Source organism: Stenella coeruleoalba (assembly GCF_951394435.1).
Source record: "Stenella coeruleoalba genome assembly, chromosome: 14".
Classification (NCBI taxonomy): domain Eukaryota; kingdom Metazoa; phylum Chordata; class Mammalia; order Artiodactyla; family Delphinidae; genus Stenella; species Stenella coeruleoalba.
The window spans coordinates 1,198,030-1,219,982 of record NC_137160.1 but is presented as its reverse complement, the minus strand read 5'-3'; the positions used below and the strand labels follow the sequence as shown (position 1 = coordinate 1,219,982).

The 21,953-nt window shown below is 60.8% G+C and overlaps 1 protein-coding gene across 5 annotated transcripts in view; it reads left to right on the top strand.

Moving 5' to 3' along the window:
- Nucleotides 1–21,953, top strand: part of NFATC1 (nuclear factor of activated T cells 1) — a gene marked incomplete at its 5' end in the record, with an annotated part of 101,918 nt that overhangs the window by 29,990 nt on the left and 49,975 nt on the right. For 4 of the 5 annotated variants that reach the window (XM_079943513.1, XM_079943511.1, XM_079943514.1 and 1 more), the window contains 3 exons: nucleotides 13,453–13,655; nucleotides 15,597–15,769; nucleotides 17,426–17,566. In XM_079943513.1, the coding sequence (XP_079799639.1) occupies nucleotides 13,453–13,655; nucleotides 15,597–15,769; nucleotides 17,426–17,566 (517 nt within the window). Of the gene's footprint in view, nucleotides 1–1,965; nucleotides 2,337–13,452; nucleotides 13,656–15,596; nucleotides 15,770–17,425; nucleotides 17,567–21,953 lie in introns of those variants that run through there. The other variant, XM_079943515.1, reaches the window with a different exon arrangement.

The window sequence follows — 21,953 nt, the reverse complement described above, 5'->3', positions numbered from 1 at the left end:
GTAACAGCTAACAGCACCTTTCATTTTCTGTCTTTTTTTAAAAATATTCTCATCTCCCAACCAGTTTAGCTAAATATTTTATGCACAGTCAAGCCCCAGTTTTCTCCTCGATACATGGAGTGGTACAATGGCACAATATACAATGGCATAGAGGTGCCAAGCTCTGCTTGCCTCTGGAGCTCACAGACCAGCTGCACTCGTGACACCTGAGGCTCCTCGTCGGTGGGACTGCTCTGGGGGAGCAGGCGAAACCCTGAAGATCGTGGGGGCGTGGCCAGCCCGGCGGGGTTGGGAGGCCTCCCCTGGAGGGCGTGGCCAGCAAGCCTTTACTCAACGAGGAGGCAGAATGGCTGGAGCTTTTGCTTGTGTCTCCTGGTGGGTAACTGAGGGGACCTCGGTACAGCCCGGCTACTGCTTTGTCCCGGTGGACAATGCCCTTTATCCCCATGCGTCCCTGAGCAGTCATGTTCCACTCAGAACAGATGGGAAAGAGGGAAGAGAGAAGCCAAGGGGAGACAGTGTGTCCAGGAAGATGCCCTGGGCCACCTTGAGGGTCCATCTCGCTGCCTGGATGGTGGCCAGTGGGCAGTGTGGCCTGGGGGCTGCTGTCTAGACCTCTCAGTAGACTTGACCTTGGTGCTATTTCGCTTTAAGGTGTCCTGGAATAGGAAAATTTAAAAGAAAAGAAATACACCTTTGAAATGGCTTTATTTTTGAGGACCTTTTCTTTAACAAATCTGTAGAAATAAGTGTTCAGGGTTATTAGAACCAAGGACTGAAGCTTCTGCTGAGAAGCTCCCCCTCGATTTCTAACCCAGCTGCATTTTGTCCATCGTTCCTGCTGCAGACGTCCCACAGCGTACACCACACGCTGGGTGCCGTGCACGCCACACACGGACGGGCAGAGGACTCCTCCTGGCGCCCCTGCTCTGGGGAGAGTCGAGAATCGAATCCAGGGGCCCTCTGCCCTCTCCAGCCCCAAGGGGAATGGAGCCCACCTCTGCCCAGCCCTCTGCTCAGAATTAACCCCATCCCCCAGGTCACAGATGGGGACAGATGGGAAGAGCGTGCAGCCCTGCTCTGCCCGCAGCCGCTGTTCCCCTCCTGCGTTGGCCGTGGCCGCCCACCTCCTGGGGCTGCTTCCCCAAATGTGGCCACCATCCTTGTAGCACGTCTCCCCACGGCCGTCAACAGAGCCTCGACCAAGGTCTCCTTGGGCCACGTTAAGATTTGTCCAAGGCAGCGAAGTCCGTCTGCACGGCTGCTGCCTCTGGTTTGGGGTTTTCAGAGGCTACTTTTAAAGACTCCATCCTTTCCTCTCTGAAGCCTTGGACCCTTTGAGGCGGTGGTTCCCAAAGTAAGCCTGCCCAGGGTCCCTTAGAGATGCCCACGCGCCCCACTGGGCCCTGGAGTGCCGGCTGGGACCCGCCACTTTGCTTCTCAGCTGGGGACAGGAGGAGCGGGGACCTGCCGTGGGGTGTCGGGGCCGGGGCAGCATCGGGGAGGGGCTGCTCCGGCCTCATGGGGAGCCGGTGGGGCTCTGTCGGTGTGGCTCCGGGTGCCACTCCCCAGCCTCACACACCCCGGGGGAGATGGGTGTACGTGGCATCAGAGTCAACGTGTTCAGAGCTGGTGTCCAGGCCGCGCCCGCCATCCCAAACCTGTCGCTCCCCTCCAGCCCAGGAGGTAAAGGTGAACTCGCGGACAGGCTGTCCTGCAGGCGTTGGCATTTGGTCACATGTGTCACCTCATCAGCCCAGCGTCTCCCACCAGACCCCTGTGATGTGACCTGTGACCGTCCCCTTGGACGTGAGCTTGCCCTCTTGCCCCGGAACTGCAGCCGTACGGCGCTGATGGAGACGGTTCTCCCCCGTCTAGCTACGCCCCCGCCTGTCCAGTCCGCTCCCCAACCCCGTCATTTAGGGAATGGTGCAAGCCGAAGGGGAAGCAGCAGGGCACCCCGTGTTTGTATTTGATTCCATTTAGATAAATAAAAATAAAGCTTGCGAGGGCAGGAGGGCGCAGACAAGTGCCGGTCCGCCGACGCGGCGTTCAGGGCCTGGAGTTCGCGGGGTGACGTTAGGGCGACATCGGAGGCTGTGCGCTCGACGCCGGTTAATACCCACTTGGTATTGGTTGGCCGCTTGACTTGGGAAACGCAGAGCGGGCTCAGCAGCGCCCAGCTGCCGGCGGCCCTTTCAGATCCCCTCCGGGCGGAGGCAAGTCGGATAACGCCTGCGCTTAGCCAAGTCCATGAACGGTGTTTAAGTCCCTTCCTGCTGCGGTTTCCACTGGAAGAAAGTACGTTGCTGCTGAATGGAAAAGACATTACAAAGGTGAGGAAGTAGGCTGTTCAATAAGGAGAAATTAAAATAAAGCAGCAGAGAAATAATGGCCCAAAGCCCCCGTTTCTTGTCAATTACATTGGCGAGGGGCGCTGGCCCTGGAGGGCAGGGAGCCCCGTGCCACGTGGACACTCCTGTCGTGAGATGCAAAGCGCGGGGCTGAGGCCCTGAGCGAGGGCCGTCCCTGTCCTTCGCCTGGTGGCTGTGGCCCTGGGGACGAGGGTGTGCCCCGCCTCTTCTGGGAGCCCAAGGAACCCACCCCCTGCAGGGTCCCAGCGCCGTGCTCCCATTCCCACCGGGCAGGTGTCTTGGGCGCAGGGCGGTGTTGATCTCTCAGTGTCAGGAGATGGAGAGGACTGAGACTTGCGGAGGAATTCTGAAACTTGAAACCGCATTGGAAATACCTTAAGAGTGAATCCTCCAAAATTATTTCGAGTTCAGTGACGGCAGGATGGGAGAGGCTGCTTCTGGGTTTAAGCAGAGTGAAGGCCCCTCCCCTGCTGCACAGCTGAACCGCGAGAGGAAACCAGGCCCAGCAGAAATGTCAGCCTCTATCCGCATTCCTCCTGCAAGAGGGTTAGGACTGGAGACTTCTCTGATCTGTCTGCGGTAGAGGGAGTCTGTGTGCAAGGTGACGTGAGCAGGTAAAAAGAGGGGCTTTGGGGTTTGTTTTCTTTTTCAGTTAGTGGAGCACAAACTGGATAAAAGTAGCATTTGCACACAGTTGTCAGACAGATGGAAACAGAAAGCTCTCAGTCGCCGTGAGAGCCCAGCGACCGCAGGGCTTTATTCTGCGGCGAGTTATCCTAGCACATCCCCCGACACCGCGGCTCCCCGGAGCTCGGCCGCAGGCGGGTCCACATGCTGGGGAGACAGCCGCTCCCACTGGCCGTTCTGCGGTCGGCTGGCCAGAGGGAAGCCGGGTTTTGGTTCTGGGGCACCCAGGCCGTCCCTCGGAGCCGCTGTCACATGGAGCTCAGAGGAGGCCTGCACCCGGGGCTTTTGCTGCCCTCCTAGGACAGCCAGCTCATCGACTGGCTTCTGCATCCCCAAGCTTGTCGTGAAGTCAGGGGCAGTGGCCTTGCGTAGGACAGGCCCTGCCAGGCCCAGGGAGGACTCCTGCATTTCCCGAGCACCCAAGACGCAGGGGGAGCTGCCTCCACCTCCGCGGCCCCTCCTCTGAGTCTAGGAGACGCGACGAAATGCAGAACCTTCTTTCCAGGCAGAATCAGGCTGCAGTTTCAGATTAGGAAAGGACCTTGCATTCACGTGGTCTTGTCCCCGTTTTCATTTGGGGACACAGATGTGTACGGGGCTCGCCCAGCATCGTTCGGGGGCTGGTGCCGGGAGTGAGCGTTCCAGACCGTCCACCACCCAGACTCTCCAGAGTCCTTGACGGCCCTGGTGGGTGTGCCCGGCGGGCGCGTCTGGGCCCCCGAGGCTGCTGTGACGGCCCTGTCGGGGGCGGGCTGGAGCTGGGCGGGTGCGGGCCGTCCTCGAGGCCCCCGGCTCCACCGGCGGGTGTGCGTGTGATGCGGCCACCGCGAGCGCCAGGGGCCCCGGGTCTGCGCTGGCCTCTGCTGGCTTTGTAATGATGGGACCAGGGAGGAAGGGAGTGTGGGTTTCCCTGAACTTTAAAATCGTACCTTTTCCCCTACTGCCAAAGGATTCAGACACACGCAGAATCCTCCCGGGCGGGAGGCGTCCAGCTGGGGGCAGGGTGGAGTGTCCTGGCTCCCAGCGCCCAGGGCCCCTCTTGTCATCGGTCCAGACCTTCTGCCACCAGCGCCCCGTGTGTGTGTGTAAATCCATGGGCCGCTCTCTGGTTTAAGATGCAGGAGCCCCGAGAGCTTCCGACGGGGATGCAAAGGCCTTCCCCAGCGGTGCCGACGGGACAGACCGACCCGGAGCCGTCGGAGTGGGGGCTTCACACAGTTGTTCTGTGTCTCCTGAGCTGCAGGGCTCACAGCGGCTCTCCGGTGGGATGAGTGCAGGGCCCCTTCGCCCCGGGGCCAGGTGTTCTGGGTGCGTCTGGGGCCTCCCTTCCGTCCAGTCTCCCAGACCATCCTGCTGGCACCCCGCCCCGCGTCCGCGCCCAGCGCCTGGACGGCAGCCGCAGCTGGTTCCCTGCCGTTGCCGTCAGTGGGTCTGGGCTGAGGAGGGAGAGTCCCCCACCTTCTCCCTGGGGAGGGAGAGCAGAGAGCCGTCGGGCTGTGTGTTTTTGCTAACTCAGAGTGTGCGTCCCCAAAGGGGTCCCTGTGTCCCCTCTGCCTCCGCAGAGAAAACTGCAGCTCCAGGAGGCCGTTTCTGTGCACTTCGTTTTTCTGCTTTTCTTTCCTGCTGTGTCCCCGGCTCCCTTCTAGGCCTGGCCGTCACTCTTCCCTGCCCGCTGTGCTGCATCCCTGGTCCCCTGTCCCGAGAGCAGAGGTCCCTTCCGGGAAGGTCCCCGGTTCCTGCCGCCCCATGGGGGCTGGGGGAGTGAGCTGGGGGTCGTCACGATCTCTGACCCAGGGGTCAAAGGATGAAGCTCTGTTTACCCAGTTACCAAAATAACCTGCTCGATAGCATCTAGCCCGTCACACAGGAGGCCAGGCCTGTGTGAATAATTAATAGGTCGCAGAAACGTGAGACTCGGCGGAGGCCTGTCAATTCCTAAACAGCACTTTAGGTTTGTAATTTGTGTTCCTGTCAGTTATGAGTGACCAGTGTAACCCCCGTCAGGCCGGGTGACTGGCCCAGGCAGTGGGGACCGGGAGGCTGGGCTGGCCCGAGGGGGGTCCCGGCCCCGGCCTGGTGCCCTGCGTGGTGCAGGGGCCTCTCTTTAGGGGGGTCGGCTTTGAGGCTCACGTTTGCCGCCGTAGGCCAGGACAGGTATTTTTCTACTATGTAAGACGTTCGAGCTGACACCGAGGAAGGAACACGCCAGGAACCAGCCATTCTTTCCAGATCGTTACAATCAGCCGGTCGGCTGTTATCACTTTTCATTTCCTGTAGCACCCCGCACCCCTGGGTCCAGAAGCATCAGCCTTTCAAGAAGCAGGCTTCCTGGGGGTGTCTGAACACTGCGGACACACAGCAGTGCTTTCTTTCATCTGGCGTCCGCGGCATGTTCTGTTTTACCCAAAGCTTTGCTCCATTCTTTCTTACGGAAACCGGATTGAGACAGGATCGTTAACCTGGAAGCCAAGGTTTTCACAAAAGCCAGAGAAATAGATGCTACTGGAAGAAATTCCTTGGGCCCAGTGAGGAGCTGAGGGTCAGAACTGCCCTATAGCAGCAGCCCTGCTCCAGCCCAGACCCCACCCCCTACCCCAGGAGCTGAGACAGCGCTCGGACGCAGGTCTGACCCTAGCCCGGACCCCGGTCGTCCGGCAGCCAAACGCCGCTGACCTGCCCGTGGGGCGGATTAATCTTTTATGGGGCAGCTGGGCAGCGGACAGCTGCCCTCTGCTCTTCCAGCAGCGTCCGGGCAGGTGGCCGTTTCCCTCTGGGCCGGCCGCGCACACAGGCCTGGACGGTCTCACTCTTTGTAGACACACCTGTGTCGCGGGAGCCGCTGCCATTGTTCCCACGACACAGTGGGCTCTGCGGAAGCTCAGGGCACCGAGCGGGGGGTTTGCCATTTACGTTCCTGCCAAAGCAGAGAGGTGCCTGTGCCTGCGTGGTCTCGGTGAGGCGTTCAGTGGAGTCGGTGCCAGTGATAATAATTAATAGGAAACATAGCTGGGATCTTGCTGCTGTCTGCTGACACATGGCACAGACACTCGATCTCAGGTACGGCACATTGGTTTTTAAACACCTGTTTTAGAGTTTCATTGGGCAACAGAACTGAGGACAGCACAGTTCAAGTTTTCCTGCAGCCGATACAGTCACTGGGGGATAAAGTCCGCGAGTAGCTCAGCAGTGGAAACCTTTTCAGAGCAATAAACAACATCGTCAGCCTCCAAAAATCTTCTAATTCAAGAGTTTTGGCTTCTGTGTTCCAGGCTGCGGGAATTCTAGAATAAAAGTCGCCTCGGGCACAGAACCCCTGATGACTTTCCATAATTCTGCTGTGCTTTCTGCATTATCCCAGGATGTTTTCCTGATGTCTTTTGAGGGCGGAGCCATGTGCCGGACAGTTTCAGGTCAGAGCTATGCGTCGGCACTCCGGCCCCATCGCAGCTGTCAGAACACTCACACGCGGTGCAGGTGGGGGGGGGGGGGCTGCCAGACGGTGTAACGGAGATAATGGTGAGAAACCACTGTCTTTGATAAAAATGACAAAATAGGAAAATCCGTGGCCCTGGCCGGCCCTCCCCTCTCACTGGGGGCTCCATGGTCTCCTGGGGGCCGCACCACGGGCGGCTGAGACAGATGCCCAGTGCCCTCGGCTGGGGGGTGGCCCGGTGGGAGATCCCCGCCTCGTTTGCTTCGGGGCCGGGTCTCCCTCCCGCTGGCAGCCCCCGGCCTGCTGCCCCGTGCAGAACCCTGTCCTTCGCCTTCGGGCCAAGCTCTCCCCAGGGAGGGTCTTCTGGGCGTCGTCCTCCTGGGGCACCGCCCAGCACAGGGACGTAGGGAGGTGCGCCCGCTGCGCGGCCTGCCCTCCGTGGGCAGAAGGAGGACGAGAGCCACGGAGGGCACGCCAGCCCGAGCTCTGGGGCCCAGTGTCTACGCCCGGCTCGCAGGTGGGTGGCTCCCGGCAGCAACCCCGTGTCCAGGTCCTCCTGGGCACCCCTTCCTGCTGTGCTTTGCAGACGGCTCTGTCTCCGGGGGGCGCTCTGGATTTGGGGTGTGCTGGCTCCCTGAGCGCTGCCCCTGCCCCGCACGCAGCTGGGGAGCCGCGAGCACCCCGTCTGCACACTCGAGGGTGGGGCGGCGTGGCCCCAGTCTCCTTCTCCTGCACGGGACACTGGGCTCTGGTCAGCACAGGTAGCCAGCTCGGCCCTGCTGTGGGCCGGGCCCCGCCCAGCGGGACTCGTGATCGTGCCGTGGCTGGCGGTGGCGGCCGTCCCTCAGCAGCAGCTGGTGCCAGGGCAGGGCTGGCCCGACGGCAGGCCAGTGGCCGTCGCGTGGGCACGTGGGTGTCTGGCAGGAAGCACCCTCGGCCCACACAGCGCCTCCGTCAGCCCTCGTCCGGGCCCTGCCCGAGGCCGCCCTTTGGGCGCTGGTGATAAACACCGAGGGCCAGGCCCTCTGCCCGCCCCGTATGCCTGGGGGTGGCCACTGCCCCGGCCGTCGTGCAGTGTTTCCAGTGAGTTCAGAGAGGCCGTCCCGGGGAAGGAGGGTTCGGGAGCACAGCCTTGGCCCTGCCCGCCTGAGGTCCGGTCTCCTGTGAGCTGACCGCATGCCCTGGGCCCGTCCTCCCTCCCGGGCCGGCGTGGGGTGGGGGGGCAGGCGGCGCCCCGTGGGGAAAGCTCTCCTGTGGTTTTGGAGACCAAAAGCTCACACGACGCAGTCTCTTAAGTTATCCAGTACTGGGAAAGTTGGGGTTGAAAGAAGTGGAAGCAGCTTGTGCGCTGATTCTCTCCTTCCTGCAGAGCCCCTCTGGGTGTTGCGTGGATTCTCTCCTTCCTGCAGAGCCCCTCTGGGTGTTGTGTGAAGATGCAGAGTTGACATCTGGGTTAACGCGTGATTTCCCTTTAAACCGCCTGCTGCGCTGTGCACGAGGATCTCTTGCTCGGTGTACGTTTGTCCCAGCTCAACACTTACTGGAAAGTAATTTCCCTCAATTAACTGTCCTTTGTACGACGCTCCTGCCACTGTGGGCTTGCGCTGTGGGAATTTCAGCACCGACTAAATTTGGCGTCAGTCATTCCCTCTGCCCGTCATCCTGCCGTGCAAGTGCGAAGGTGAGCAGAGCAGCTAAAAACAAACATTTTTATGTGGAGGAAACTCACCAGGTCTTACACCTTGAAAATGGAATAGCACATTTTGTTTAGTTTAGGTTGAAGCAAAGAGAGGTCATTGTTATGACAGGTAATTTTATTTTATTTTATTTGTGTGTGTGTATGTGCGTTCAAAATACTGATTTATTTTAGGTGATGGGATGAAGGGTGATTGTTTCTTTTTTGCTTCTCTATCTACTTTTTTTTTTTTACATCTCTATTGGAGTATAATTGCTTTACAGTGGTGTGTTAGTTTCTGCTTTATAACAAAGTGAATCAGTTATACATATACATATGTCCCCATATCCCCTCCCTCTTGCATCTCCCTCCCTCCCACCCTCCCTATCCCACCCCTCCAGGTGGTCACAAAGCACCGAGCTGATCTCCCTGTGCTATGCAGCTGCTTCCCACTAGCTATCTACCTTACGTTTGGTAGTGTATATACGTCCATGCCTCTCTCTCGCCCTGTCACAGCTTACCCTTCCCCCTCCCCATATCCTCTAGTCTGTTCTCCAGTAGGTCTGTGTCTTTATTCCTGTCTTACCCCTAGGTTCTTCATGACATTTTTTTCCCTTAAATTCCATATATTTGTGTTAGCATACGGTACTTGTCTTTCTCTTTCTGACTTACTTCACTCTGTATGACAGACTCTAGGTCTATCCACCTCATTACAAATAGCTCAATTTCGTTTCTTTTTATGGCTGAGTAATATTCCATTGTATATATGTGCCACATCTTCTTTATCCATTCATCCGATGATGGACACTTAGGTTGCTTCCATGTCCTGGCTATTGTAATTAGAGCTGCAATGAGCATTTTGGTACATGACTCTTTTTGAATTATGGTTTTCTCAGGGTATATGCCCAGTAGTGGGATTGCTGGGTCATATGGTAGTTCTATTTGTAGTTTTTTAAGGAACCTCCATACTGTTCTCCATAGTGGCTGTACCAATTCACATTCCCACCAGCAGTGCAAGAGTGTTCCCTTTTCTCCACACCCTCTCCAGCATTTATTGTTTCTAGACTTTTTGATGATGGCCATTCTGACTGGTGTGAGGTGATATCTCATTGTAGTTTTGATTTGCATTTCTCTAATGATTAATGATGTTGAACGTTCTTTCATGTGTTTGTTGGCAGTCTGTATATCTTCTTTGGAGAAAATATGACAGGTAATTTTATAAATATTATTTTGACAGATAGTAGAACGTGCCAGGGGCAGAAAACCCATGCAGTGGAATATGTGAAGTATTTAAATTACTTCTCTTAAAATGAACTTCATGTTTTCAATAATAGACGTTTATCTTCCAGGTTAAACCTTAACTATTCCCATTTTCACTGAAATGGCATGTTTTTAAAAAGGCAGAGTTACTCCCACAGTCCGCTGCATCCTATGTGCCGTCAGAGCAGGGCCCCGGTGTGAGTCCCGTGGGATCTGAAATTGTCATTTTCAAATCGTCTGACCCCGGCCAGGCCATGTGCTGGCCTGGGGGCTGGGAGGAATACGCCTTGGCCACACAAGAGACAGTCTTAGCCAAAGACTCATTTACGTATTCTTATATTAAATGTCACAGAATGGAATGCTAAGAGGCAAAATTTGTTTCTTCATCGGTCTCTGATCTTATTTTTACATTTCCTGTTTTAAAAATGTAGGTCAAGTCCAGCACAGAGTACAGGTTTCTTAGGAGGTTTGTTAAATTGGCAAAAGACTGGACTCACGCTCCCCCGCAGGGAGAAGTTGGGTGGACCCGGCAAGCTGGTCTTGGTTCCCCCCCAACTGAACTCTGTGTGTAGAGATGCTCCCGTGTCCACACAGGAAGAAAGCTCTTCAGTTCAAACAGGAGAGGCATCTTGTTTCTGCAGAATTAAGCCACGTGAGCAGGACCCACCTTGAAATGAGCGTCAGGCGCTGGGGGGCTCCTGGCAGGTTCTCTGTGTGGCGGCCTGAGAGCAGGAAAGGCTCTGCACTGGCCTCGCGAGGGGCGCAGCAGGCCAGGAGGGCCGCGAGTGGACGGGTGGGTCTCTCAGCAAACGTGACGCTTCCTCTAGCTCTCTGCTCACCACGGCCACTCGGGTTCAGCCGCAGGCCTGAGACCGACTCCCCTCCTCTGTGCACGCCCGTCAGACACTCATCCGGTCCATGTGGGCCGGACACCTGTGGGTCGGTGTGAAAGCTCGAGTATTTTACTAGGAAGGAACCACTTCGACCACGAGCACATCCACGGGTGCTTGGGACCACGCCACAGACGAAAACGATGAAAATTGGGAGCCTGACGCGTGAAACTCCTGCTGCCGCCAGGAAATGAGATCTTCCCAACCAACTACCGCATTCCAGACCAGTCTGGAGAACGCGTGCGTGTGTGTGCGTGTCTGAGTGTGAATGTGCGCGTGTGTCAGTGTGTGCGTCCGTGCACACCTGTCCTACGTGGAGCTCCTGCTTGTCTCCAGAAAATCTCAAGGGTGACGTTGACAAACACAGCCTGTGACAAACACGGGCTGTTAAATATTAACCGGGTGCTACGGAATGCTCTGGAATGTCCGCAGACACCGGACACCCGTGGTGAGCTCGTGTGGGAGCCTCAGAGCTGCTGGACGTTCACCTGAAGCTGTAAATTCATTCATCGGGGGCTGCGGTCCAGCAGCGGTCAGTCCTGGCTCGTGGCCTGCTGTCTCCTATCCATAGTTGCGACACCATGCAGACCCTGTTGGCCGGAAGACGGGACGGAGGGGGGGAAGGAGCCGCTGACCCTGCGGGGGCCCCGCCCTAATAAGGCACCACCCGGATCCCTCGTCTGGCCCGGCTGTCAGCCCCACCAGCGGCCTGGCGCCCAGGCACATCCTTCCCGGGGGCCCCAAGCGGGTGGCGCGCGGGCCCTGGCCCTCTGCTTGCTGAGTGCCCGTGAGGCTCCCGTGAACGGCCTGTGTTGTTTGGGACTGTCTCCTGAGCTCCGTGAGGCTCCCGTGAACGGCCTGTGTTGTTTGGGACTGTCTCCTGAGCTCTGTGAGGCTCCCGTGAACGGCCTGTCGTTGGGACTGTCTCCTGAGCTCTGAAAATTTATAAGTGCTTCTTCATCTCGTAATTAAGTGAAGTCAGTGCAGTAGCTGGTCTTTGTCAGCGCGGCTTTGATGAACGGTTCACTGCTGATTTGAACCACACTTGAAACAGCAGGCGCTCGCTTCTCTGGGTTGAAGAGACATTTGTTCCCAAACGCAGGGATGGAGGAGAGCTCGGGGAGGCCACAGTGCCGGGGGGCGGGGGGGTGGACAAGGCAGGCGCTGCTAACTGGATGTCGTAGAAAGAAATGGAAAACCAGCCAGGGCAGCATATAGTGAGTTCTCTGCAAGGAAGACAGCGAGCGAGACACCCGGGCAGAGAAGGCGCTCAGCTCCCAGCGCTGGACCTCCCAGCGGATTCCGACTCACCCATCTGGACGGCGCTTCAGCTTCCATTCTAACGTCCCAACTTGGAAAAATGACCCGTAGAGACGGAAGCAGGATCTCGGTCACCGCGGTCAGCTGCAGCTGGACCGGAGGTTTCCCGTTTCTTCGGGTCACTGACACATGCCCCTCTTGTGCTCCCTCGGTCACCTGGCAGCCTGGCCCTTTGCGCTGTGCCCCAGCCCCCTCTGTGTCCTGAGCCAGTGCGGCTTGGAAGGTCTTGGTCATCCAGCCTGAGCTTCTTCCCCGTGGGCTGTGCAGTGACTGTCAGGGCGCCTTCCCACAGGGCAGAGACGGAGCCCAGACGGGGCTCACGGGGCGCGTGGACCCGACCGCAACCCCGCTGCGGGCTGGTTCTTCCGTGGCTTCCACTCGGCCGCAGGGCTGGGAGGGGCTCGCGACCCCCTGAGAATCCCGCAGGGGAGCAGGCGGGTCTGGGGCCTGCAGGTGGCCTCATTGGCACTGCCGCACCAGGGTCTCTGCTGCTGTGGAAGCAGTGACAGCGCTCTCGGGGACGGCACTAGTTTGGCCCATCAGACTGTGTTACAGTTGCTACCTGTTGTCAAAGCGGCTAAAATTAGTCCAGGGAGAACGTGACCACAACGCGAGAAGCAGCACAGCTGTGCTGACTGAGCCTGTCTGCTCGTGGGGCTGCCCCTTCCGCGGGGGTCCTGCGTCGGGACCCTTGGGGGCTCTGGCTGGACGCATCGCCTGCCTCTGCAGGAGGAGGGGTGAGCCCCAGGGGTCCTGTGGAATCTGGGCCTGGGCCTCGCCCTGAGCTGCCTGCTTTCTTCAGGATTTGCCTCTTGAGTACGGTCAGCTGTGACCTGGACGGAGAAGGCGAGTCAGGTTCAGTTCTGAAAAGGACTCACCCTGAGGGAGACAGCGGCTGGAGGTGCAGGGGCACGAGGAGGGCTCTGACCTGCGCCCCTGGTGGTCAGCCCGGGGGCAGCCAGTGTAGGTCCTGAAATGCGGGAGCAGCGCTCTCCCATGGGCTCCTGGTGCACGATGGGCTCGTTCCGGTTCTGGGGCCCGAGTCTCACTGGGTTTTGTGCCCACACATGATCTTGTCTTCAAGACCGTGCGCCTAGCCGGCTGGCCCACACGGTCGGAACGGCCATGCGCGGCCACGCGTGTTGGGTCTGATGCTGGTGGCAGACGGGCCACGACCTGGGGCTGCCCGCAGCCGGTCCAGGGGCGCCTGCAGCGGGCACCAGGGCAACCCGTAGCCACCACCTGCCAAGCCAGGCCGAAAAGGGCCGATGCTGTTTGTATCTCGTTTGCAAGCATCCTGTTTGCTGGTTCGGACTGGCCTGAGCAGGGGAAAGTGGATGGCGTCCTCTTGGGCAAGTGTCTGAATTCATCAGGGGAGGCTTGTGCGGACAGCTTGGCACTGGCCCAGCTTCGGGTGGGGCCCCACAAGCTGCTGTGTCGCCCGCGTGTGGGCAGAGGGGTGGCCTGAGGAGGAGGCAGTGGCCCGGAGAGACTGGCTCTGCTTCTCATCTGCCTCCCCCTGCGGGTCCCCGTCACGGTCCCGGGCATGGGGCACGTGTGCTCCTGGGATGCAGGTACATGCGTGCAGGTGTGCACTGCATGTCTGTGTGTGTGTGTTCCAGCGTGGGCAGCCAAGTGTTCAGAACCGACTGCGGAGCAGAGGCCCCAGACTTTGGGGCCCGAGGTGCAGGAGGGGCGGGGGGACCAGACCCGGCCTGCGCACGCTCCCCTCTGAACCAGCCTCCACACAGGGAGCACGGAGGGTCCGGGCGTCGGCGCGGCGCTCACAGGCCTGTCTCCCTCTCTCCCCAGCTGCACGGCTACATGGAGAGCGAGCCGCTCACCCTGCAGCTGTTCATCGGGACAGCGGACGACCGGCTGCTGAGGCCCCACGCCTTCTACCAGGTGCACCGGATCACGGGCAAGACCGTCTCCACCACCAGCCACGAGGCCATCCTCTCCAACACCAAGGTCCTGGAAATCCCGCTGCTGCCGGAGAACAACATGCGAGCAATGTAAGCTGCACCTCGGGGGCTCGGTGGGCGGGGGCGGGGGCTCGGTGGGCACTTGCACGCCTGCATGTCTCCCCACGTTTCCACAGCTCAGGGGGCTTGGGTGCCCTGGGCTTAACACCTCAGTAAACGTTACAAGTATTTATGACAATGGATTTGTTTCTTCCTGGGGTTTCAGCCCCTGTGCATGTTGCCACTTTAAGTATCTCAGTTCACAGCTGTCAGTACTTCCTCCACGTGTGAACGTGTCACCCATTTATTTCTGTGGCTGCACTGTGAAAGCTAGAGCAATGGTCAAAAGGCAAACATTGAAACATTAAAGAGATCGGTGTGTCTGGGTCGTATTTTCACTGAGGGTTTCTGCATCTCCGATGTGACCAGCTGGAATGTGCAGGCCAGATCTGACTCAGTAGTTTAGAGGTGAATTGCTTAACGAGCTGCAGGGCAATCTTCTCGTGTCCAAGTAGGGCTTGTGTTCGTGGCTTCCTGAACTGAGTGAGTGCTACATGCATTTCACTCCTGAGCTGTGAATGCAGCAGAGAAAGGGGACACGGTTGTCCCACAGGACTTGCCTTCTCCTGGGGGCCTCTGGGGCGGGGGACATAAGGCAGGAACTCATTAGCACGGGGGGCCTGTTGGAGACTTTGGGGGCGAGTGTCTGTGGGGGGGCAGCACAGAAGCCGAGAGCTGACCCTGCAGGAAGGCAGCAAGTACAGAGGCCCCAAGGCAGGAGTGAGTCTGGGGCATCCACGGGGCAGCGAGGAGCTCAGGGCTGTGGCGGGTGAGGGAGCGGGTGTGGAAGCCACATCGTGTAGAGCTTTGCATGGGATTTGGGTAAGTTGTTTGTAACTCATAAACCCTCTAAGTCAAAAGCAAAGGGAGGGGCTTCCCTGGTGGCGCAGCGGTTGAGAATCCACCTGCCAATGCAGGGGACACGGGTTCAAGCCCTGGTCCCGGAAGATCCCACATGCCACGGAGCAACTAAGCCCATGTGCCACAACTACTGAGCCTGTGCTCTAGAGCCCATGAGCCACAACTACTGAGCCTGTGAGCCACAACTGCTGAGCCCACATGCCACAACTACTGAAGCCCACGTGCCTTAGAGCCCGTGCTTGCAACAAAAAAAAAAAAAAGAGAGAAAAAAGGAAAAAGGGAAGGCCTTCTCTCCATGTTGGCTTTTCACGGATTTGGGGGAATTCATTCTAAATCCTTGGGTTTGCTTCAAGAGCTGTTATCACAGTTCCCTCGGACCAGGGCAGATGGTTTGAGAGAACCGCTGGTTCCTTCAGCAGCAGCCGTTCCTTCGGTGGCTGCATTTACCACAATACCATCCAACCCAGAGACGGTGTAGACACCACGGGAGCGGGACTGGCCCCGGGCTCCAGGGCCAGGGCTTCCCTGCTGCTCCGGGCTGGGCTGTGGTCCTGACCCAGAGGCATCACGCGGCCTCGTTTCCTTAGCTTCCGACAGAGGGAAAGGGCTGGTTTCCATCTGATGAATGACGCCTGGGTGGTTCTGCTGGAGTCTGGTGTTGAATGGAACTGTTAAGTTAAATGAAATTAAGTGAAATCATATGAGGCCCTAGAAAACTCAGGATCCTGGATTAAGGGGGACGCCGCCGGAATCTCAAGTGGAAGGAGGTTTCTGGAGCAGCCGGGAGAGCCTTGCTTTGGACGCCGCGTCCTGCTCCGGGGCGTCCACCGAGCCCAGGGCAGCGGGGCTGGGGCCTCTGGAGCCCTGAGCGTATGGCAGCTCTGCCTGCCTGGGTTCCGGGCTCCTGAGGCCGGGGCTGGCTCGTCTCCTGCTGCCTCGGCCCCAGCTCAGTCGACGGGTGGGTGTCTGGCCGCCCCGGCCCCTGGGCAGGGCCGCAAAGAGCCTTCGGTGAGCGGTCGCCCGGGATGGGGCGGGGGTCCGGGGCTGAGCATAGACCCTTGTTTCCGGCAGCATCGACTGCGCCGGCATCCTGAAGCTCAGGAACTCTGACATCGAGCTCCGCAAGGGGGAGACGGACATCGGGAGGAAGAACACGCGCGTGAGGCTGGTCTTCCGCGTCCACGTCCCGCAGCCCAACGGCCGGACGCTGTCGCTGCAGGTCGCCTCCAACCCCATCGAGTGCTGTGAGTGCTGCCCCCCACCACCCCCCCACCCCACCCCCGTCTCCAGGCTGAGCGGGGCCAGCCCCTGCCGCAGGTTTCCTTTCCAGTAGCACCTTGGTTCTCGTGCGCAGCCCCTGAGCTGTGCTCGTCCCACCCACAACACCCGCACCTTCCCGTGCAGCCACGGAAACACCTGCACCCTGGCCAGGGCGCCCGCAGCTCCTGTGCGTGCGTGGTGTGAGGGCTGCCGCCGACTCCCGGCACCTGCAGGAGGACGTAAGAGGGAAAGGAGGTTTGTCCCGAAGTACCGAGATGTTTGCCGTGACCGAATTTGACTTAGTCCCCTCACGATTCAGGGAACCTGAGAAAGTGGCATTTTGGCCTTGACATCTGTTGGACTGAAGGGACCTGAATTTGCAAGCCTGCCCGTATGTAAGTCGGGCCTTTGTCCCTGGTGGCCCTGGGTTCACGGCCCTCGGTGTGCGTGGACGGGCCCCGGTGCCGAGACGCTTCTGGCTCGGATGCCCGTGACCACGCAGCTCCTCCAGGAGCGGGGACCGCCGCGGCCTGGGGTCAGCTTCCTCTTGCAGTGACGCTGTTCGTTTTTGTTAGCGAGTCGGGTGACCGGTTCAGCTCCGCATGGAAACCCCGCAGTGCCCGCCCCCGACCCGGCACCCGGACCCCGGGGGGGACCAGAGTCTCCACTGGCCACGGCCCCAGCGAGAGCCTTTCCACCCGCCCTCCTCCTTCTCTCATCTCTGAAGCACCGCCCCACCCCTCTGGTGTGGGCTGTCTCAGGACACCCCCGACCTCGCGGCTCAGCCGCCCACCCGTCTCGGTGGGAACGTCCTGGTTCAGTTCCTCGGCCTCTGACCTGAGCGTCGGCCAGACCTCGGCGACGGGGCGTCCTCCCCTGCAGCCCCTTCTCCTTCTCTGCTGTGTGGTCTTCACCTCCCTCCCAGCCCTCCCCCCTGCTGCTGCTGGACCCTCCCGTCCAGTCTCTAGAAGTCCATCTCCAGTCCGTGGGGTCTGCCACGGATGGCTCTGCCCCCCTGCCCCGAGGCCCCCGCCCCATGAGGCAGAGTGGGACCCTCCTTCTCGGGTCCCCTGGCTGTTGGGTGACTGTGTCAGGACCCCTGGCTTGGCCTCACCACCTCTCCAGCCACACTTCTGCCTCCTCCTGCGTCTGGTCCTTTGCCCATCCCGCCCTCCCCGACAGCCTGAGCTCGGCCGCCTGTGGCCCGCCAGCCCTTAAGCCAGAGCCCGCTTCAGACGGGTCCCCACATCCCACCTCCTAGCTGGGGACGCCTGCTCTCCGGGCCATGGCCTCCCCATCACCAGCAGGGCTCCCCACGGCTTCCCCGGGCCCTTCCCACTGGCAGTCAGTCACCCTGGCAGAGCGCGCCCACTCACACGCGTGTGCACACTCGTCACTGAGAGGTGCGCTGTCTCCACGTGGACAAGTCAGAGGCGTGGCTGCCTTCCCGTGTCACTCTAACCTGGAGTAGACTGTGAAGACACGGACCACGCGTGGTTACTCTTCTGTTCCGTGTACCAGGGACGGGTCGCACTGCTCACCCAGGAACTCTTTGAAAGCAGGGTGTAGCGGCCGCCCCCGAGAGGGCCAAGCAGAGGGGCCTGGGCGTCTCACTCCCGTTGCTCTCCTGCCCCACACAGCCCAGCGCTCGGCCCAGGAGCTGCCCCTCGTGGAGAAGCAGAGCGCGGCCAGCGGCCCCGTCCTCGGCGGGAAGAGGATGGTCCTGTCCGGCCACAACTTTCTGCAGGACTCCAAGGTCATTTTCGTGGAGAAAGCGCCAGGTATCTTCTTTAAAAACCGACATCGAGCCCTTGCTGTTTGGGCGCCGGCGGAGGTTGGCTGGCAGGAGGTGGGCGCGGGCGGCCACGGGTGCCATGCACAGTCCTGGGCCACTGCACACGGTGCCGGCTGTAGAGGGGCTGCAGGTGCGGGGCCTGCAGGAGGCTGTGCTCTGCAGAGGGACGACCCCGCGTCTGCCTGGCTAGCGGGCGCCTCCCTCGTGGGCTCCGACCAGCTCCTGCTGCCGGGCCTGCCCGTGCGGAGGCGTCTTCTCGTTTGTCAGAACCACAGACCGTCCAAGGCAGGCGCCTGGGCATGGAGCGGCCATGGTAGCCGAGCGGAGCCCCACTGGGGCCCGGAGACCTTGCTGTACCCCCGGGGCATGCTTCAGGCCCTCGCCCTTGTCAGCACAGAACCCCAAGGTGCACAGGCAGCCGCTGTTCTTTCAGCGACGGCGGCCCCTGGGCCGCTCCGTGCGTGTGCGCACGCCTGTGTGGACCTCTGCACGTGTGCTCGGGAAAGGGGGCTGCGGGTTTGAAGGGGAAGGGTCTCCTCCCTCTGGTGTCTGGGGAACCAGGCAATGAGCCTCTCGCTGTGCTGCAGGGGAGACGCAGGGGCAGCACAGCTCCTGACCCGGGACGCCCGGCCCGACCACGTGGCCACGTGGACCTTCTGTCTCTCTCAAACTCCAGAGTTTGTTTGGGGGGCGGGTCCTTGCAGGGAGGTGGCCCCCAGGCTGGGGAGGGGCTCCTGTGGGGTCCGGGCCTGCTGCCTTATCCCTCGCCTTCTCTTTCCTGGTCACGGTCCCCCTCCCGAGCGCCGGGGCAGGGCTCGTGCTGAGTACCGCAAACCGCGGAGGCACTCAGCCTCCGTAATGGGGTTGGTTTTGTACAGTTTGCAGGAAACTTAGTACTTCAATCAAAATGGGCTTAAAAAGTCTCTCACGTTTAACGTGTTCTGCCTGTACGGTCGCGCGTGTGATTGGAAACTGTTTTAGAGGCTGGAGCAAACCCGACCAAGTACAGTGGTGGGGGGGATCTGTGCCCCCGGAAAGCCCCCTCTGGGCGAGGTGAATCCGGAAACAGCGCGAGCTTCTGTGCTTTAGACGCGTGCGCGTGCGCAGTGCGTGGGGGCGGAGCCCAGGCCCGGTGCCGCGTCCTCGCCGCGTCCTCGCCGCGCACAGACGTCTGTGGTGGGAACCAGCTGGCGCCCCTCGCTGTTTCCTCGACCAGTTAGCCCCGACTTTGACCTTGGTGCCAGGATGCGACTGTGAGACGTCTCCTGACCCCCTCGGCTCGTCGTGGGTGCCCGTGGGGCTCCTAGGTTGGCGTGGCTTACCGTGGCCCGGTCACGGGGCCTTCACAGCGGCCACCCGCCTGCAGGCGGGAGCCGAGTCCTCGGATGTCCGACTGTCGCCCTCACGTGGCCTCCCGGGCCGCCCCGGCCCCATGCAGGCCGAGTGCCGCTGTCGCTCGCTGTCACGTCGGGGCCCGTCCCCAGCCCGCTCGCTCCTGCAGCACATCTGCGTCTGGCAGGTGGAAGGCGAGAAACCAGCGAGTGGGTGGAGGCCAGACGTCCCGTGAACACCGTGCGACAAGGGAGACGTAGAGACGCGGCTGTGCGTCCTGCCACGTCGTGCTTGTGTCCCAGCGGGGTTGTCGGCATGTCTGCGCGCGCACTCGGGCCAGTTCTGTGTTTGCAGGAGGGGCAGGTGTCCACACGCTTTCTGCCTCTGCCTCCATTCTCAGCACAGTGCACGCCGACGCTGCCCGGCTGGGCTTCTCTTGGTTGATTTGCGGGGGGAGAAACCACTGAAGTCAATTTAGATTCAAAGCCTAATCGTCCTCTAGGCTTGCGAGGAGGCCGCCTGGTCTGCTTGAAGGTTCTTTCACCCCCTGCTTGGTGGCAGCAAGGCCGACGCGCACAGCGAGCCTGGTCTCTGGAGCCGCTGGACGTGGGCAGTGGGCCCCGTGGCAGCCGCTGCAGGAGCATATAGTCCATAGCTGCCGCGAACGTCGCCATGTCAGGCCCGGGGGAGCCGAGCTCCGCGTCACCACGTCCCCTCGGCTGCACTGGGCCGCGCTCGGAGCGTCCTCAGTGTTTCAGGGTTCCTCCTGGTTGAGGCCCCGCCGTCACCTGTGTCCTCATCATGGTGACCGAGCAGGGTGCCCGCAGGAGGACGGCCCTCGGGATGTAGGAGCAAAGCCCCGTCTGTGGACGAGGGGCCCGTCACAAAGCGCCGTGGACCAGCCACGCTCAGCTCTGGCTGCATCAGGTGACAACTTTCCGGAACCGTCCTGAGATTCTTCTGAGGTCTTTGTGTCCAGCAAGAGGCTGCAGGGCCTGGCCTTCACGGTTGACAGCCGCGGCCTCCGCGTCAGATGACACCTCCCACGGTGGCCGTGTGTGTGCGTGGACGCCGGCACAGGCTCACATAGGGGGCGTGGCAGGTGCGGGACGCCACGGCAGGGCCACCTGCAGGAAGCGAGATGCTGTGCCCGTCCCCCACTGAAGATCCGGGGGTCTCTCTTCAGACCTGTGCGCGGGGGACATATCTGTACGCATGCGTGAGTGTTTGAAACAGCCTGACACACATGAGAACACAGAGAGAGCGCCCGCGTGGAGGGGAACTGCCGCTTCTGGAGACAGGAGAGAGGGAGGCTTCAGAGGTTCCGTTGCCGTGAATGTTATGTTCTTGACGCCGACGCTGAAAGTCCCCGCTGTGTGCAGCCCCGGCCTGTTCTCTGCAATTCCTGGAAACCGTGTGAAGCCTGTTTGGGCTTCTTCTGCTGCACGACAGACCTCACCAGAACTTGGCGGCTTCAACAGACAACAGTTTGCCGGCCCTCGCGTGTGGCTGGACGCAGCCGTGGCCCCCGGGTCTCCTACACAAGGCACCGGGCACCCTCTGTGGGCGCCAGGCCTCCTCAAGGCCCAGACTCAGAGGGGCCGCACCGCACTGGGGCTCACCAGGTCCCGCCTGCCCAGACTTGGAGGTAGGACACCCAGGGTGTAGACGTGGAGGGTCACGGGGCACAGCGTGACCGCCTGCCACGCGACTGGACCACCTCCTTGTCAGACCTCTTACTAAGGCCCCAGAGCCAACAGAGACAGACCCCAGAAGAAAAGGTTGCGTCCAGGGTCTCCTAAGACCTTAAAACGGAAGCAGGACTTGCTTCCTGCGGGGAAGCGTCTGGAGCCGGAGTCCACACTGAACCAGACGGAGACGTTGCCCGTTTTACGGAAGAGGATCGGAGTCGGGCCGTCATGGGGCCTCCCCGGCTGGGTGGTGCCCGGCAGCCCTTTGGCTCTTGGGGTCTGGCCGCTGTGGTCGGCCTTTGCCGGGCGGCGTCTCGGGTAGGGCCTTGCAGGTCGGGTGTCACTCGCTGGTTGTCCAGCTGGCACTCCGGCTGTGGCCCCGCTGACCCAGGTGTTGGTCCCAGGGGTTCTGGAACTTGCACAGAACGGCCCCCGCTGGCTGGTGCGCCGCTCACACCCAGAAGCCAAGACTTGGTGCGGGGGAGACGCTGTGTTCAGATGCTTCTGGTGCTGACCCAGGAAGGCGGGCGGGGAAGGTGCTGCGCGTCCACGAGGATGGCGGTGGTCGTGGGTGGCTGACCTCTGCGGGTGGGGTCTTAGGGTAGCCCTGGGCCGAGACGCCTCCGGGTGTGGGCTCGTGGGGCGGCGGGGGCGTGGGAGCTGCTGCCCCCCGGTAGCCCCAGCCTGCGACCTGCCTGGGCCTGACCATCCGGGAAACGGCCCTGACCCCAGTCAGCAGACGAGCAGCGGCTGGGCCCCTCCTGTCCTCAGAAGGCTCTTTCTCACTCTGTGGCCCCGGAATTCAGTGATCCTCCCACACTTCTAAACTACGCAACATCTTGAACCGGCTTGGGCGAGATCACGCTACCCCGGCACCCCTCCGCAGAGATGGGCAGACGGGCAGGGCCCCGTCAGGTGCGCAGGCTCTGTTGGCGTCAGGGGCCCGAGGGCCCTTCTCCTCGCGGCTCCGAGCTCTCCCCTCTGTCGGTGTCCCGGGACGCGCCCTCGCCCCTGTCCCCGGGGACCTCCCCTCCCTGCAGGGCTCTCCTCGTGGGTGCGCATGCGACAGGCTGGGGAGGGGAGTGGGCTGCAGCTGCTGGACCGGACGGTGGGCTCAGCGTGACCTCTGCCCTCCCTGGCCTTCACGGCCCAAGCTGCACCTCTCCCTCCAGGGCACGGCCGCCTGCAGTGGAGGGTGCGGGGGTGTGAGGCCGGCTGTGAGCCTTGCGGGGGCTGCAGTAGCCAGAGTGGGGTCCTGTGCTCGCGTGGGTGTCACCAGAGAGCCCCTCGGCTTAGCCAGGCTCGCTCGTCTCTTCCTCCGGGCGCCTCCCCAGGAGGGCTCCAGAGAGT